General features: G+C 44.9%; 1 protein-coding gene across 1 annotated transcript in view; it reads left to right on the top strand.

The window, feature by feature from the left end:
• Positions 1-11690, top strand: part of slc27a6 (solute carrier family 27 member 6) — a 71266-nt gene extending 59576 nt beyond the window's left edge. Inside the window, 2 exon segments of the mRNA XM_037265823.1 lie at positions 7953-8083; positions 10803-11690. Of these exon segments, the coding sequence (XP_037121718.1) occupies positions 7953-8083; positions 10803-10979 (308 nt within the window). The 3' untranslated portion in view covers positions 10980-11690.
• Positions 11691-16524: the final 4834 nt, after the last annotated feature.

Consider the following 16524-nt stretch of genomic DNA (forward strand, 5'->3'; position numbering starts at 1 on the left):
AACTTAGAAAGTTTGCAAGCATGATGTTTGGTGTTTAAACGAATGGAAAAGATCCAAATCTGTATTGTATCTTGTGTGTATTCATAGTTTTTTTGTTTTCTTGGAATTTGTGCATTCTGAGTACAAGTGGGGGTGTTAAGATGGAGCCTTATTTGTGTTTGTGTACTCAGATGCAGTGATCTGTATGACATTGAGGGGGCGCAAGTGTGCCTAATGTGAGTTGAAAGAAACCTTCAGCGGGTGTACATAGTTCCAAATAAAAGGGGCTAAGAAGAACCTAAAAGGAAAGTTTATTTTGTCTCCAACGCACTCTTCGAGTCACACAGTACAACGGCGCAAAGCTCAACAGAGTTGAATAAAAAAAATCCCGTGCTTTTGCCAGGGTTATGATCCTTATGAAGCCGAGCGCTTGAGATGCAAGGCAGGACTGAAGAGAAGCCCTTTTTATTTTTTTCTTCAAATGCTGCACCGATGGCCATATTCCTTTTGTCTTTTTTAAACTTAGTGTAACACTATAAAACTAAAAAATGTCAGAGTACACGTATTGAACCTTTCGACATTTCGCCACATTTCAGGCTTCAAACATAAAGATATAAAATTTTAATTTTTTGTCAAGAATCAACAAGTGGGACACAATCGTGAAGTGGAACGAAATTTATTGGATAATTTAAACTTCCATCCATCCATCCATCTTCTTCCGCTTATCCGGGGTCGGGTCGCGGGGGCAGCAGCTTCAGGAGGGACTCCCAGACTTCCCTCTCCCCAGCCACTTCATCTAGATCATCCCGGGGGATCCCAAGGCGTTCCCAGGCCAGCCGAGAGACATAGTCTCTCCAGCGCGTCCTGGGTCGTCCCCGGGGTCTCCTACCGGTGGGACATGCCCGGAACACCTCCCCAGGGAGGCGTCCAGGAGGCATCCTGATGAGATGCCCGAGCCACCTCATCTGGCTCCTCTCAACGTGGAGGAGTAGCGACTCTACTCCGAGTCTCTCCCGGATGACCGAACTCCTCACCCTATCTCTAAGGGAGAGCCCGGACATCCTGCGGAGAAAACTCATTTCGGCCGCTTGTATCCGGGATCTCGTTCTTTCGGTCACGACCCATAGCTCGTGACCATAGGTGAGGGTAGGAGCGTAAATCGACCGGTAAATTGAGAGCTTTGCCTTTTGGCTCAGCTCTCTCTTTACCACGACGGACCGGTACAGAGTCCGCATTACTGCCGACGCTGCACCGATCCGCCTGTCGATCTCGCGCTCCATCCTCCCCTCACTCGTGAACAAGACCCCAAGATACTTAAACTCCTCCACTTGGGGCAGGATCTCATCCCCGATCCGGAGAGGGCATTCCACCCTTTTCCGATCGAGGACCATGGACTCGGATTTGGAGGTGCTGACCCTCATCCCGACCGCTTCACACTCGGCTGCGAACCGCTCCAGTGAGAGCTGGAGATCACGGCCTGAAGAAGCCAACAGCACAACGTCGTCTGCAAAAAGCAGAGACGCGATGCTGAGGTCCCCAAACCGGACACCCTCAACGCCTCGGCTGCACCTAGAAATTCTGTCCATAAAAATTATGAACAGAATCGGTGACAAAGGGCAGCCTTGGCGGAGTCCAACCCTCACTGGGAACGAATCCGACTTACTGCCGGAAATGCGGACCACACTCTGGCATCGGTGATACAGGGACCGAACCGCCCTTATCAGTTGGCTCAGTACCCCGTACTCCCGAAGCACCCCCCACAGAACCTCCCGAGGGACACGGTCGAACGCCTTCTCCAAGTCCACAAAACACATGTGGACTGGTTGGGCGAACTCCCATGCACCCTCGAGGATCCTGTTGAGGGTGAAGAGCTGGTCCACTGTTCCACGGCCAGGACGAAAGCCACACTGTTCCTCCTGAATCCGAGGTTCGACCTCCCGACGGACCCTCCTCTCCAGCACCCCTGAATAGACCTTACCAGGGAGGCTGAGGAGTGTAATTCCCCTGTAATTGGAACACACCCTCCGGTCCCCCTTCTTAAAGAGGGGAACCACCACCCCAGTCTGCCAATCCAGAGGCACTGTCCCCGATGTCCACGCGATGCTGTAGAGACGTGTCAGCCATGACAGCCCCACAACATCCAGAGCCCTTAAGAAATCCGGGCGGATCTCATCCACCCCCGGGGCCTTGCCACCGAGGAGTTTTTTAACTACCTCAGTGACTTCAACCCCAGAGATTGGAGAGTCCGCCTCAGAGTCCTCAGGCCCTGCTTCCACAATGGAAGGCGTGTCGGTGGAATTGAGGAGGTCTTCGAAGTATTCTCCCCACCGACACACGACGTCCCGAGTCGAGGTCAGCAGCACGCCATCTCCACTGTAAACAGTGTTGACGTTGCACTGCTTCCCCCTCCTGAGACGCCGGATGGTGGACCAGAATTTCCTCGAAGCCGTCCGGAAGTCATTCTCCATGGCCTCGCCGAACTCCTCCCACGCCCGGGTTTTTGCCTCAGCAACCGCCGAAGCCGCGTTCCGCTTGGCCATCCGGTACCTGTCAGCTGCCTCCGGAGTCCCGCAGGCCAAAACGGCCCGATAGGACTCCTTCTTCAGCTTGACGGCATCCCTTACCGCCGGTGTCCACCAGCGGGTTCGGGGATTGCCGCCACGACAGGCACCAATGACCTTACGGCCACAGCTCCGGTCGGCCGCCTCAACAATGGAGGCGCGGAACAAGGTCCACTCGGACTCAATGTCCCCCGCCTCCCCCGGGACGTGGGAAAAGCTCTGCCGGAGGTGGGAGTTGAAGCTCTTCCTGACAGGGGATTCCGCCAGACGTTCCCCGCAGACCCTCACAGAACGTTTGGGTCTGCCAGGTCGGACCGGCATCTTCCCCCACCATCGGAGCCAACCCACCACCAGGTGGTGATCAGTTGACAGCTCCGCCCCTCTCTTCGCCCGAGTGTCCAAAACATGCGGCCGCAAATCCGATGACACGACTACAAAGTCGATCATCGAACTGCGGCCTAGGGTGTCCTGGTGCCAAGTGCACACATGGACACCCTTATGTTTGAACATGGTGTTCATTATTGAAAATCCGTGTCGAGCACAGAAGTCCAACAATAGAACACCGCTCGGGTTCAGATCGGGGGGGCCGTTCCTCCCAATCACGCCCTTCCAGGTCTCACTGTCATTGCCCACGTGAGCATTGAAGTCACCCAGTAGAACGACGGAGTCCCCAGAAGGAGCGCTCTCCAGCACTTCCTCCAGGGACCCCAAGAAGGGTGGGTACTCTGAGCTGCCGTTTGGTGCATAGACACAAACAACAGTCAGGACCCGTCCCCCCACCCGAAGGCGGAGGGAGGCTACCCTCTCGTTCACCGGGGTGAACCCCAATGTGCAGGCGCCCAGCCGGGGGGCAATAAGTATACCCACACCTGCCCGACGCCTCTCACCGTGGGCAACTCCAGAGTGGAAGAGAGTCCAGCCCCTCTCGAGAGGGCTTGTACCGGAACCCAAACTGTGTGTGGAGGCAAGTCCGACTATATCTAGTCGGAACTTTTCTGCCTCGCACACCAGCTCGGGCTCCTTTCCAGCCAGAGAGGTGACATTCCATGTCCCAAGAGCCAGCTTCTGCAGCCGGGGATCAGACCGCCAAGGTCCCTGCCTTTGGCCGCCGCCCAGCTTGCAATGCACCCGACCCCTTTGGCCCCTCCCACAGGTGGTGAGCCCATGGGAAGGGGGACCCACGTTTCCTTTTCGGGCTGAGCCCGGCCGGGCCCCATGGGCGAAGGCCCGGCCACCAGACGCTCGCCTTCGAGCCCCGCCTCCAGGCCTGGCTCCAGAGGGGGGCCCCGGTGACCCGCGTCCGGGCGAGGGAAAACGTGATCCATTAATTTTTATCATCATAAGGGGCTGATGAGCCGTGCTTTGTCTGGCCCCTCACCTAGGACCCGTTTGCCATGGGTGACCCTACCAGGGGCATGAAGCCCCAGACAACATGGCTCCTAGGATCATAGGGGCACGCAAACCCCTCCACCACGATAAGGTGACGACTCTTAAACTTTTTTAACAAATAAAAAACTGAAAAGTGGGGCGTGCAATATTATTCGGCCCCTTTACTTTCAGTGCAGCAAACTCACTCCAGAAGTTCAGTGAGGATCTTTGAATGATCCAATGTTGTCCTAAATGACTGATGATGATAAATAGAATGCACCTGTGTGTAATCAAGTCTCCGTATAAATGCACCTGTTCTTTGATAGTCTCAGGGTTCTGTTTAAAGCGCAGAGAGAACCATGAAGACAAAGGAACACACCAGGCAGGTCCGAGATACTGTTGTGGAGAAGTTTAAAGCTGGATTTGGATACAAAAAGATTTCCCAAGCTTTAAACATCTCAAGGAGCACTGTGCAAGCAATTATATTGAAATGGAAGGAGTATCAGACCACTGCAAATCTACCAAGACCCGGCCGTCCCTCCAAACTTTCATCTCAAACAAGGAGAAGACTGATCAGAGATGCAGCCAAGAGGCCCATGATCACTCTGGATGAACTGCAGATAACTACAGCTGAGGTGGGAGAGTCTGTCCATAGGACAACAATCAGTCGTGCACTGCACAAATCTGGCCTTTATGGAAGAGTGGCAAGAAGAAAGCCATTTCTCAAAGATATCCATAAAAAGTCTCGTTTAAAGTTTGCCACAAGCCACCTGGGAGACACACCAAACATGTGGAAGAAGGTGCTCTGGTCAGATGAAACCAAAATCGAACTTTTTGGCCACAATGCAAAACGATATGTTTGGCGTAAAAGCAACACAGCTCATCACCCTGAACACACCATCCCCACTGTCAAACATGGTGGTGGCAGCATCATGGTTTGGGCCTGCTTTTCTTCAGCAGGGACAGGGAAGATGGCTGGAGCCAACTACAGGACCATTCTGGAAGAAAACCTGTTGGAGTCTGCAAAAGACCTGAGACTGGGACGGAGATTTATCTTCCAACAGGACAATGATCCAAAACATAAAGCCAAATCTACAATGGAATGGTTCACAAATAGACGTATCCAGGTGTTAGAATGGCCAAGTCAAAGTCCAGACCTGAATCCAATCGAGAATCTGTGGAAAGAGCTGAAGACTGCTGTTCACAAACGCTCTCCATCCAACCTCACTGAGCTCGAGCTGTTTTGCAAGGAAGAATGGGCAAGAATTCCAGTCTCTCGATGTGCAAAACTGATAGAGACATACCCCAAGCGACTTGCAGATGTAATTGCAGCAAAAGGTGGCGCTACAAAGTATTAGCGCAGGGGTGGGCAAACCTTTTGACTTGCGGGCCGAACTGGGTTCTAAATTTGAACCGGTGGGCCGAACCAGGAGCAGATGGATGTAGTGTTTGTGTGAAGTAATATAAATGACCTGTAAAGGTCATTGCATAAAAGGTTTTGGCCTTTAGTAGGTAGTAAAGCATGGATATTCAAAAAAAGTTTTTTGAAAACAAATACATTTATTAACAGCATTAAAAAAAAAAAAAATTCACTAAAAAACTGCTATCAGTGATTGTCATAAAATACGACACTGTTATTATGAATAACAGTCTCCATCACTTCAGTGCCTGCAGGTCAGATTAATGCAAGATGTTTATTTTATAGGATCACATCAAACGGCAAACATTCTGACCAAATATATCATCTTGAAGAATCGGTGAAAGCATACATCCAAATAAAGTAATCAAAACGGCAACACGGTGAGGGATATCTGAAAATCAGAGCAGAGTTTTAACTCACAAACACCTGGTAACAGAGGTGAGGAAACGGGAAACACTTCCTTAAAGTAAGCCTTAAGAACTTTACAGGTTAAGATTAGTCGCAAACAAGTGGTGCATCAATGTCCTTGAGCATCCTGCATTGTTTGAAAATGAGAATGGTCACTAGTTTCAATCCCTGCTATTTGTACAAATCATATTCAAAATGCATTTTTTTACAACAAACTTGAGAGCCTCCCCTTCATTTTCAGTGGGAAGAGTGTTGTTGGCCTCCCTATTTTGCTAGTGCGTCATAGTCTGGAGTAAAATTTGTTGTGGCAATTCTTAGGAGAGATCCGAGGTGTTGGTCCGTTTACCTAGATCTGTGACGGGTTGATGTTGATGTTCATGTGGCTGAACGTCATGTCGCGTACGTCGAGCCAAATTGGCCACTCTTTTTTAAACACTCGGCACTCAGTGTCCACCTTGCTTTTCCTTGGGCGACCCATTTTAATGGAAGGATTCCAGGGGAAGGTTTGTGGGTGGCTTTAGCGTAAAACTATCTGAAATCTCAGCGCGCGAATTACAAGAATGCTGTCGTCACAGCCCACGCTCTAAATTCGGCACTGATACAAATAGAGCGCGAGTGCGCCATGTCCGTACTACTGAGTACATACACGCACTTGTGAGTGCACCGAGCTTTCTGACACGGCTTCCGGTAGTAAATGCGCAGGCGAGCGGTTCCCCATCTACTGGGGAAACGCAGTCATTGCAGGCAAAATGACCCAAAAAAATGTTTAATAATACAATTTATTCAGGGTTGGCGGGCCGGATTAAACGGTCCGGCCCGCGGGCCGTAGTTTGCCCATACCTGTATTAGCGCAAGGGGGCCGAATAATATTGCACGCCCCACTTTTCAGTTTTTTATTTGTTAAAAAAGTTTAAATTATCCAATAAATTTTGTTCCACTTCACGATTGTGTCCCACTTGTTGTTGATTCTTGACAAAAAATTAAACTTTTATATCTTTGTTTGAAGCCTGAAATGTCGCGAAATGTTGAAAGGTTCAAGGGGGCCGAATACTTTCGCAAGGCACTGTATGTATGTATGTATGTATGTATGTATGTATGTATGTATGTATGTATGTATGTATGTATGTATGTGTGTGTGTGATTAGAGTAATTAGAGAAGGTTTATGTCCAACAGGATTAATAGAGAACACTTTTCGTCCGATCGCCAAGGGGCACTGAAATGGGCGATAATGTGTATATTTTCCTTATGTAGTATGCAATACCTGCATCTCACTGGTGTTCTTAACCAGAGGCGTAGCCAGGAATTTTTCCAGTAGGGGCGCACGCCCACAGGAAAAAAAATCGAACATCACCCACGCCGTTCGCTGATCGCTAAAACAACGTTTAGGGAGTCCTAACCGGGGCGCCGCCCCGGCTCGCCCCGCCTCGCCCCGGCTTGGCTACGCCTCTGTTCTTAACACTAGAAGAGCGGCTGTTTTGATCGACCTCTAACAGCGGGGTGCATCAATTGACGCTCCATTGATGCGACACGTTACTGTCGCACATCACATGTTGCGCACGTCATGTTAGCGAGATCGTCTTGTTCGAGCGCACTCCCCGATAACGTAATTGTGTGAGGATATTGTAGCGGAGTGACGAGTGTAATTGTATCATAGTTTTTGGAGAAAAACAATTTAAAAGGGACATTCGACGTGCTGTCAAATCAGTCATATTGTAATGCCCCTCAGTGCGTCAAGGATGTTCAGACGGTTTGATCGCCGCTTTTATAATAACAAAAAAAGGCAACAGAAAAACACATTCAAACAGGAGTTGCTGGTGGCCACAACTCACACCCATGCGCCTCACACACCAACTGATTGCCAAGCTAACCAGCCCACACAACCCACCAGCATGACGTCACTTCTCACTCCTGGCCCCCCCTCACACGCCCTGATACGACAACAAAGAATACAGGACATTACAATGTTTAAACTTGCGCAATGACGTCGACATGCGGTCGCGGAGGAAAACGTAAGTTTGGGGGGGAATTTTTAGTAGTATGGGCGATAATTAGAGGTATCAATGTTTTTTATTTATGTCATCGCTAACACACACTGGGCGATTATTTGAATATGGGCGATAATTAGAATAAATACGGTATATAAGTTATTCATCTATTTCAAAATTCAAAATGTGCAATGTTTGTATTTTTCAATGTATTTATACTGTGTTTATAGGGCATGAGGGAAGAGCTGGAATGGCTGCCATGATTGTAAAACCAGGCTTCATGTTTGACGGGAACACACTTTTTAAACATGTGGTGATGGAGCTACCCACGTATGCTCGACCCGTCTTCTTAAGACTTCAGGTAAGGAACCGAGTAACTTGCATTGTAACACCATCAAAGGTACCCCTGTGAAATAGTTGCTGTTTTCCATGCTGTCATTTATTTGTTTTCTTCTTCACTGTTTTTACTGTACCACATGCTACATATAAATATAAATTTAGTAAATACCAAATTGGCCCGAATATAAGACGACCCTGATTATAAGACGACCCCCTCTTTTTCAAGACTCAAGTGTGAAAATAGACTTTTTGAACACCAAATTTAATTTTTATACAGAAAATGATAACATTTGAAACAAATGATTATAACAATATATTCGAGAGAAAAAGCTTGTTATTTTTTCCTCATTCAAATCATGCAAAAACTGTCTATCACATCTTAATACCTGAACATTTAAGTATGTAAACTAAAGTGCAATCACATTTCTAAATGAATGGCTTCTGGTTTTTGAAATGTGATAAAACAACAAAATTGCATTAACTGCATTAACCATCAAAGTGAAGTCTAACTGTAACTGTAGTCTTGAAACAAATCTGAACAAGGAAAAACATCGCAATAAAATAATGCAAACTGCTACCGCTATTGTTGGGGAGCCTGAGGACTGTATAGGGCACAGGTGTCAAACTCAAGGCCCGGGGGACCAGATACGGCCTGCCACATCATTTTATGTGGCCCACGAAGACAAATTGTGCACCAAATTCGTGTGTCATTACTAGAATTGCAAATTGTCTTCACTTTTAATAATATCCTTTTTTTAAATATTTGACCAGTTTCTGCTCGTCTGATTTGAAAATGAGTTATTTGTCAGTTTGTTTTGTAGCTTATACTGTGTATAATATGAGGTGCTCATACATTTATTTGGGTTGACAGTCATAATGGCCCTCCGAAAGAAGCTATGACTACAATGCGGCCCGCGAGTTTGACAACACTGGTATAGGGGGTTGGCTCAGATGGTTATGCTCTTTTCGCCCCCGGGTGTTGGTCAGAACACAGGAGGGAAGACGTGGTTCAGTTTTGATTGCTTTACTGAATTATTGGCAAAAAAGTAACAGGCACTGTGGCTTATAGGGGCAGACAGGCAAACTAGCAAAAGGGTATAGGCACGTTTGGTCGTAAGGATGTGAGAGCAGGTGTGTGTAGTGTACATGGGTGAGTCTTTGGGTGAGTGAATGTGATTCTTGTATGAAGGGTGTGTGTGTGTGTGCGTGCGTGCGTGCGTGCGTGTGTGCGCGCGCGGTTCTGCAACAGACAGAAATACAGCACATAAGTCACCGCTCAACTTCTGACGTCACACAACACTAGTAGACGGCACACATTACATAACTAACTGCGCGTAACGGTTCCGCTATACTATCCATCCATCCATTTTCTATACCGCTTGTCCCCACGGGGGTCGCGGGCGTGCTGGAGCCTATCCCAGCGGTCATCGGGCAGTAGGCGTGGGACACCCTGAACCGGTTGCCAGCCAATCGCAGGGCACACAGAGACGAACAACCATCCACATTCGCACTCACACCTAGGGGCAATTTGGAGTGCTCAATCGGCCTACCAAGCGTGTTTTTTCTTGGGATGTGGGAGGAAACTGGTGTGCCCGGAGAAAACCCATGCGAGCACGGGGAGAACATGCAAACCCCACACAGGGAGGGTCGGAGATGGAATCGAACCGGCACCCTCCTAACTGTGAGGCGGATGTGCTAACCAGTGTGACACCGAGCCGCCCCGCTTTACTAAATAACCATAAATGAAATACTCTCAGCAACACACCAAACATAAGTCATCGAGACAACAAAATACATTTGCTGGCGACCATTAGTCGCCGTGCCGCTGCGTAACGGCTACTCGTACGATGCGAGGCAAACTTAAAGGAGTGCGCCGGAGCTGTTAATCAAACGGTGCGCACACGAAGCAAACCGCGATCGGACAAACGGCACAACAGTGGACAGTAGTAACAATGAAATGTATATACTCACTTTGTGTCAAAGACGCACACGATCACAGCAACATACTCAGTCGATACCAGCAACCTTTAACTTACCGCTGCGCACAAGTGAATGGGTATAATGTCTAGAGTAGACCCTGAATGTAAGACGACCCCCACTTTTTCAGTCTTATTTCATTGCAAAAAACATCGTCTTATATTCGAGCCAATACGGTACTTCAATAAACATATCAATATCAATACTTCAATAAACATCAAACTTGAAACTCTTGGTTAACCTGGGGTTGCAGATTATTTTGTAACATGTAAGTAAGTATACGTATAGTATAGCTGGGGTGGACAATTAATTTTCCAAAGGAACGATTGTCATTGGCCACACCAACATGTTAAACTAAAGTGTGTTTCATATTAATTTAATGGGTTCATATAATGCAGTATTTGTTTTTAATAAATTCCCGCAAAAACCCTTGCATTTAATTTACAAGCAACTACTGGTAGCATGTCTGCCTGTGCAGAGGTTGTGAGTTTGATTCCAGCCTTCATATTTGGAGTTTGCCTATTCTCCCCGTGCCTGCGTGGGTTGTCTTCTACATTCGAAAAACATTCCAAATTGCCTGTAGGTGTGAGTGTGAAAGGTTTTTTCAGTTGTTATTTTCATTTTCAAACTAAATATGTATTGTCTGAAAATACGTATATAAAATCTACTCTCACTGCGTGTTCAGAATCATATACCATTTTGCACAACGCGCTGCGTGCTATTCATTGGAATTACACTGATTATTGTTTTATGTGTCTCCTCAGGTAGTGATGGAAATGACGAGCACCTTTAAACATCAGAAGTTCCAGCTGGTTCAGAATGGATATAATCCCTCAACAATATCAGATCCTCTTTATGTTTTGGATTATCAGCAAAACAGCTATGTTCCTTTAACAAAAATTGTCTACCAGAGTATCCTCTGTGGGGAACTCAAGCTATAGTACTAGTGAGAGTAATGTCTGAGATTTATGTAAAATACTAAACTCCACTAAAAAATAAAATATTAAAACAGAGATAGTATTTAATTAAAGTACTGATAGCATCTAAAAACGTACACATTCAATCTCATGAGTCAGACTAACAAGGTGACTGTAATCATGACCATATCCACTTGTGGCCATTTACAGTACTTATTGGCTGTAAAGCCATGGCCAGCATGACAAGAGTTTTTGAGACAGTTTGTGAAGATGGTCAGACAGAAGCTTAGTGCTGAACATACTCCTCTGCCTGATCAGCCTCTAGTACAGCGTGCCTTTCCTCAATACTTACCCTTCTAGCACACTAAAGCATAAAAAGAAAATAACATCGGTAAAGCCTGGTAAGAGATCTTCAGCAGGTTATTTCAGATGTTAAAAGACCCTGTTTTCAGGAAATACAAATTCAAGGTATTTATCGGTCATATGCACAGTAAAAACAAAACTGTAGCATGGAGCAGTGAAATTCTTACCTTCTTAGTCTCCCTCTACTTACACAGAATATGATGAGTATAAAATTTAAAAAAGAGAAATTTAAAATCAGATGAAAACTGCCATTTATTTTGATGAAGCATTTGGGGAGGGGGCTATACATTGTTTACTTCCTATTGCACACATTTTGTAACGTTCCAGTTTGCACGCATTCCTATTGGTTTAATAAAATCTAATGAAAATGAATTCAACGCTTGTTATTTTATCACAAAAAACGAATTGAAAGTGATAAATACTTAATGAGACAAATAAAAATGTGGAAAAAACTTATATCCCAAATATTGTTGAACTATGAATTTATAAAATTATGTGACAATGCTAAAAGCTAAAGATTAGCCTGAATTGTGAAGAAAGGTTGTTTTTTAATGAAATGGCAGTGGTGGGTTTTAGTGAAACAAATGTCATGGAGCAATGTAAGACACTGAATGCTGTTGGGAATGCTACGCCTCTCGTGTTTGTCTCTCCCAGAGTAAAGTTTTAGAGCTTTTTCATGATAAATGCAACTCAAGGAGCCAAGGGTACCTCCACCAGAACAGGATGGATGAATGAAGATTGGCTGAGTTCCTTGATCACCTGATGAAACACACCAACTGCCCCTATACAGCCTGTTTGAGGTATGTCCCGACTCACCTTATTCAAATGCTCAGGTCATCGGGTGTTGTTGTAGGCATGCATCTAAAACAGGCTGGATAGCAACTCTCGACTTGGGCAGGCCTGACCACAAATCCCCACTTTTAATGCTTGATGTTTCAAAGGGGATTAAAAAGAGACAAAAGCCATGACGATCCATTTTTCACTAACACGCTCAATTAGTGGATTTTTGATCAGGGAAATGAAAACAATTCTTTTCTATTCCATTAGTTTATTTTGGAGGATTAGCAAAATAACTAATATACCCTGCACCGCTAAACGTCAGCTCGGAGGATGATGGTGATTCAGGCTCCCAAGGCCGCAGGGAGAGCCACAAGCCTTCCCATCCATCCTGCCCTTCCAGTCGGCGCCTCAACATGTACCTGTCAGGCTCACAAAGGCATCAGGACACACAAAGGCACACTACAGTCAGGACCGGCCCAACCCAGCCGCCCCTCCCATCCAGTCGGCGCCGCCCGAAGCCTATCTCCTGCACCTCAGCGCGTGATCCCTGGGAGAGATTCACTCCCTCGTCCTTGTCGGATCCTGGCTGTGTACCTTGCCCCTCTGCTTCACCAGCTCTGCCTCCTGTGAGAGATCCGCGTTCTTGACCACCGGTGTGCCTCGCCCCTCCTCCCACACATAACAATAACAAACATTTGTGAAAATCACACATATATTCATGGGTCTGAAAAACACGTGAAAATTACAAGTACATTTGTGGATCTGAAAAACACGTGAAGACCGCGGATGTGTTTGTGTGAATAAGTTTGACACAAATCTCTCCCTATATCAGACAATTTAGGATACAACATAATCAATAGAATGGACCTTTTCAATCTAGACCGAGAAACATCCATGGTCTAAAAGAGAATACAGTATGCTTAAACAAATACAATGGTCAGAAACCACTTGTGGCCTATAAGCCTACATAAATCCACAAGTGTCCGAGTTCCACTGTGAAATGTTCAATGATAAATGTGTGCATTATATTTTTTAACATTTCCATATTGTATTGAATTCACATTGAAAAAATAAATGCTTGAAGCAAAAATGATGTGTGTATTTGCCAGGCAGACTCCATATGTTACCAGTTGATGTAGATATTTTGCCATTAGCCCTTTTTATTTTTACCACAAATATTTAGTGTAAATACAGCTATTGTCTGTTTGTGAAAAGGGAGAACGGGTCAGTTGTCAGACTTAAACTTACATTTCCAATACTTTGTCATTTGAGACAATTCGGTGAGTTTGTTTGTGGTTTGTATTCCACAAAATTAATTAATCCTCAGTGTTTGTTACAATGTTTTCTGTGTGTGTAACTAGCATGGAGCAGTGAAATTCTTACCTTCTTAGTCTCCATCTACTTACACAGAACATGATCAATATAAAATTTAAAAAAGAGAAATTTAAAATCAGATGAATACTGCCATTTGTTTTGATGAAGCATTTGGGGAGTGGGCTATACATTGTTTACTTCCTATTGCACACATTTTGTAACGTTCCAGTTTGCACGCATTCCTATTGGTTTAATAAAATCTAATGTAAATGAATTCAACACTTGTTATTTTATCACAAAAAACAAATTGAAAGTGATAAATACTTAATGAGACAAATAAAAATGTGGAAAAAACTTATATCCCAAATATTGTTGAATTATGAATTTATAAAATGATGTGACAATGCTAAAAGCTAAAGAGTAGCCTGAATTGTGAAGAAAGGTTGTTTTTTATGAAATGGTAGTGGTGGGTTTTAGTGAAACAAATGTCATGGAGCAATGTAAGACACTGAATGCTGTTGGGAATGCTACGCCTCTCGTGTTTGTCTCTCCCAGAGTAAAGTTTTAGAGCTTTTTCATGATAAATGCAACTCAAGGAGCCAAGGGTACCTCCACCAGAACAGGATGGATGAATGAAGATTGGTGTGATGTGTTTGTGTGAATAAGTTTGACACAAATCCCTCCCTATATCAGACAAATTAGGATACAACATAATCAATAACCTTTTCCATCTAGACCGAGAAATATCCATAATCTAAAAGAGAATACAGTATGCTTAAACAAATACAATGGTCAGAAACCACTTGTGGCCTATAAACCCACATAAATCCACAAGTGTCCAAGTTCCACTGTGAAATGTTCAATGATAAATGTGTGCATTATATGTTTTAACGTTTCCATATTGTATTGAATTCACATTGAAAAAATAAATGCTTGAAGCAAAAATTATGTGTGTATTTGTCAGGCAGACTCCATATGTTAACAGTCTATATAGATATTTTGCCATTAGCCCTTTTTATTTTTACCACAAATATTTAGTGTAAATACAGCTATTGCCTGTTTGTGAAAAGGGAGAACGGGTCAGTTGTCAGACTTAAACTTACATTTCCAATACTTTGTCATTTGAGACAATTTGGTGAGTTTGTTTGTGGTTTGTATTCCACAAAATTAATTAATCCTCAGTGTTTGTTACAATGTTTTCTGGGTGTGTAAGTTGCTCCCCTTTGCCAACAGTTGTATGTGTTCTTAGCCTTTTGACCTGCTTATCACAAAGTTCGTGATGTGCCTTGAGGAAATTTGCTACATCTGTGTTGGATAGCGCACACACGCACACACACACACACACACACACACACACACACACACACACACACACACACACACACACACACACACACACACACATCCTTACTTACACTTACTCATACTCACAATCCCCTCATGGTGTCACGCGCAGGCACCACCGGCCACTCGACCACGCCCCCCTATCACTGAAATCACCATCACCTGCCACTGGCTCATATTAGCGCAGCCAGCGCAACACCCTTTGTCAGCTGGTCTTGTGATGTCCTTGTACGCACCGGTCCTAGTAAGCTTGACTCCCCGATTCCTTGCGATTCTGTTCCTGATCTGCCTGTCTTGTCCGACCTTTTCTCAGTCAGCAGTTGTCCTCCTCAGAGTCCTCCTGTCTGCAGTCTGTCCTCGCCAGCGAGAAGTCCAGTCAAGTACTCCTTTCCCTGGCTGGCCATACAGCCATCCACGCCCGACGAGTCCAGCCTTGTTCGTTCGCCGCTCCAGACCTACACCGATCCCTTTCCCCTTCACAATAAAGTCTGTGTCGCCCCGCACTTGGCTGTACTGTCCGATTCGTTACACTTGGATCGTAATCTCATTGTTTGTCCTCATCATTTCTCTTGCTGTATCACTTTACTTGTGTAATATAGACCTTACAGACCAATTGTAGTGAATGCAAAAAATGTTTTCCCCTGCATTTTGTCTGTGATGGCAACCCTCTTGCTTTGCCTTCACCTTCTTGTTTGTTTTCTTTTCCCGGTTGATATGAGCCTGCTCAGTTAGTCAGTGGCAAAAACTCTGTTTAACGTGCCCAAGTACTACAATATGGCAGTGACACTTTGTGCTCCCTGTGGTTTGCAATGCATGTATAGTATCTCAGTCAGAGTGCTGTAGATTTTACAGTACAAGAATCCTCCATTGAAATTCATAAGGAAACAATTGCGAGGGATTTCTCGAGGCAAACGTCCGGATCTCTTATTCCTTACGAGTAAAAGGGCTTTCATAAAATGTTGATAGAGCACAGGTCACATGCTCAGTCCATATCTCTTACAGTTACAGTTAACCCTTTGTATAGGGTTTGAAACTTGACTCTGACCTTTCTGTGAGAAATTGGCAACAGTTTCCTGTGCTCTAGTTTTCTTCTTTTGTTTCTTCCGTTTTCCTCCCATATTTGAAGACAATTCGTCTACATTAAGTCGTCAGTCTAAAGGGCTTAATGTGCTCTGTGATTGATTGGAAACCAGTTCAGCATGCCCCACCCCTCACTTCAACTAGGATAGGAATAGAATAAGCAGTACAAATACCACTAATCAATACCAGAAAGCTGTCCATTGTATCCTGCAGTTTTATTTCATGTCTTTTCATGGCACAGATTCTATATGTCTGCCGAAGTGTGCCATTGAAGTAGAGACACTTCACTGTAACATGAGAAGTGTGCCAATGCCCCATGAGTTATTTCTGTGGCCAGCAAGTTGAAATATTCAAGTGAGCCCCCACAGTGTCATGAAATGCTCCCAGAAGGAACTGTGAGTGTGCTCTATGACCTTTGGTTGAGTCTGCATTGAGATGTTACTTTGTCACATACACTGGGAATTTCTTGAGTATGTTTAAAGTAAATCTTTAACAGGTAGAACTGGTTTATTTGATTTCTATTTTTGAAACATAGATTTGAGTATCAACAAACTCAAGATACCCCAATAGTAGTAGTTGATGAACCAATGAGTAAAGGTTTGTTTATAGGGGGATTTAAATTGTAAATAAAGCATAGTGTTTTTGCTGCAATGATATCCAATTGAATTTGAATAAATAAGAAACTGGT

The sequence above is a fragment of the Syngnathus acus genome, chromosome 12 (assembly GCF_901709675.1).
Source record: "Syngnathus acus chromosome 12, fSynAcu1.2, whole genome shotgun sequence".
In the NCBI taxonomy this organism is placed as follows: Eukaryota; Metazoa; Chordata; class Actinopteri; order Syngnathiformes; family Syngnathidae; genus Syngnathus; species Syngnathus acus.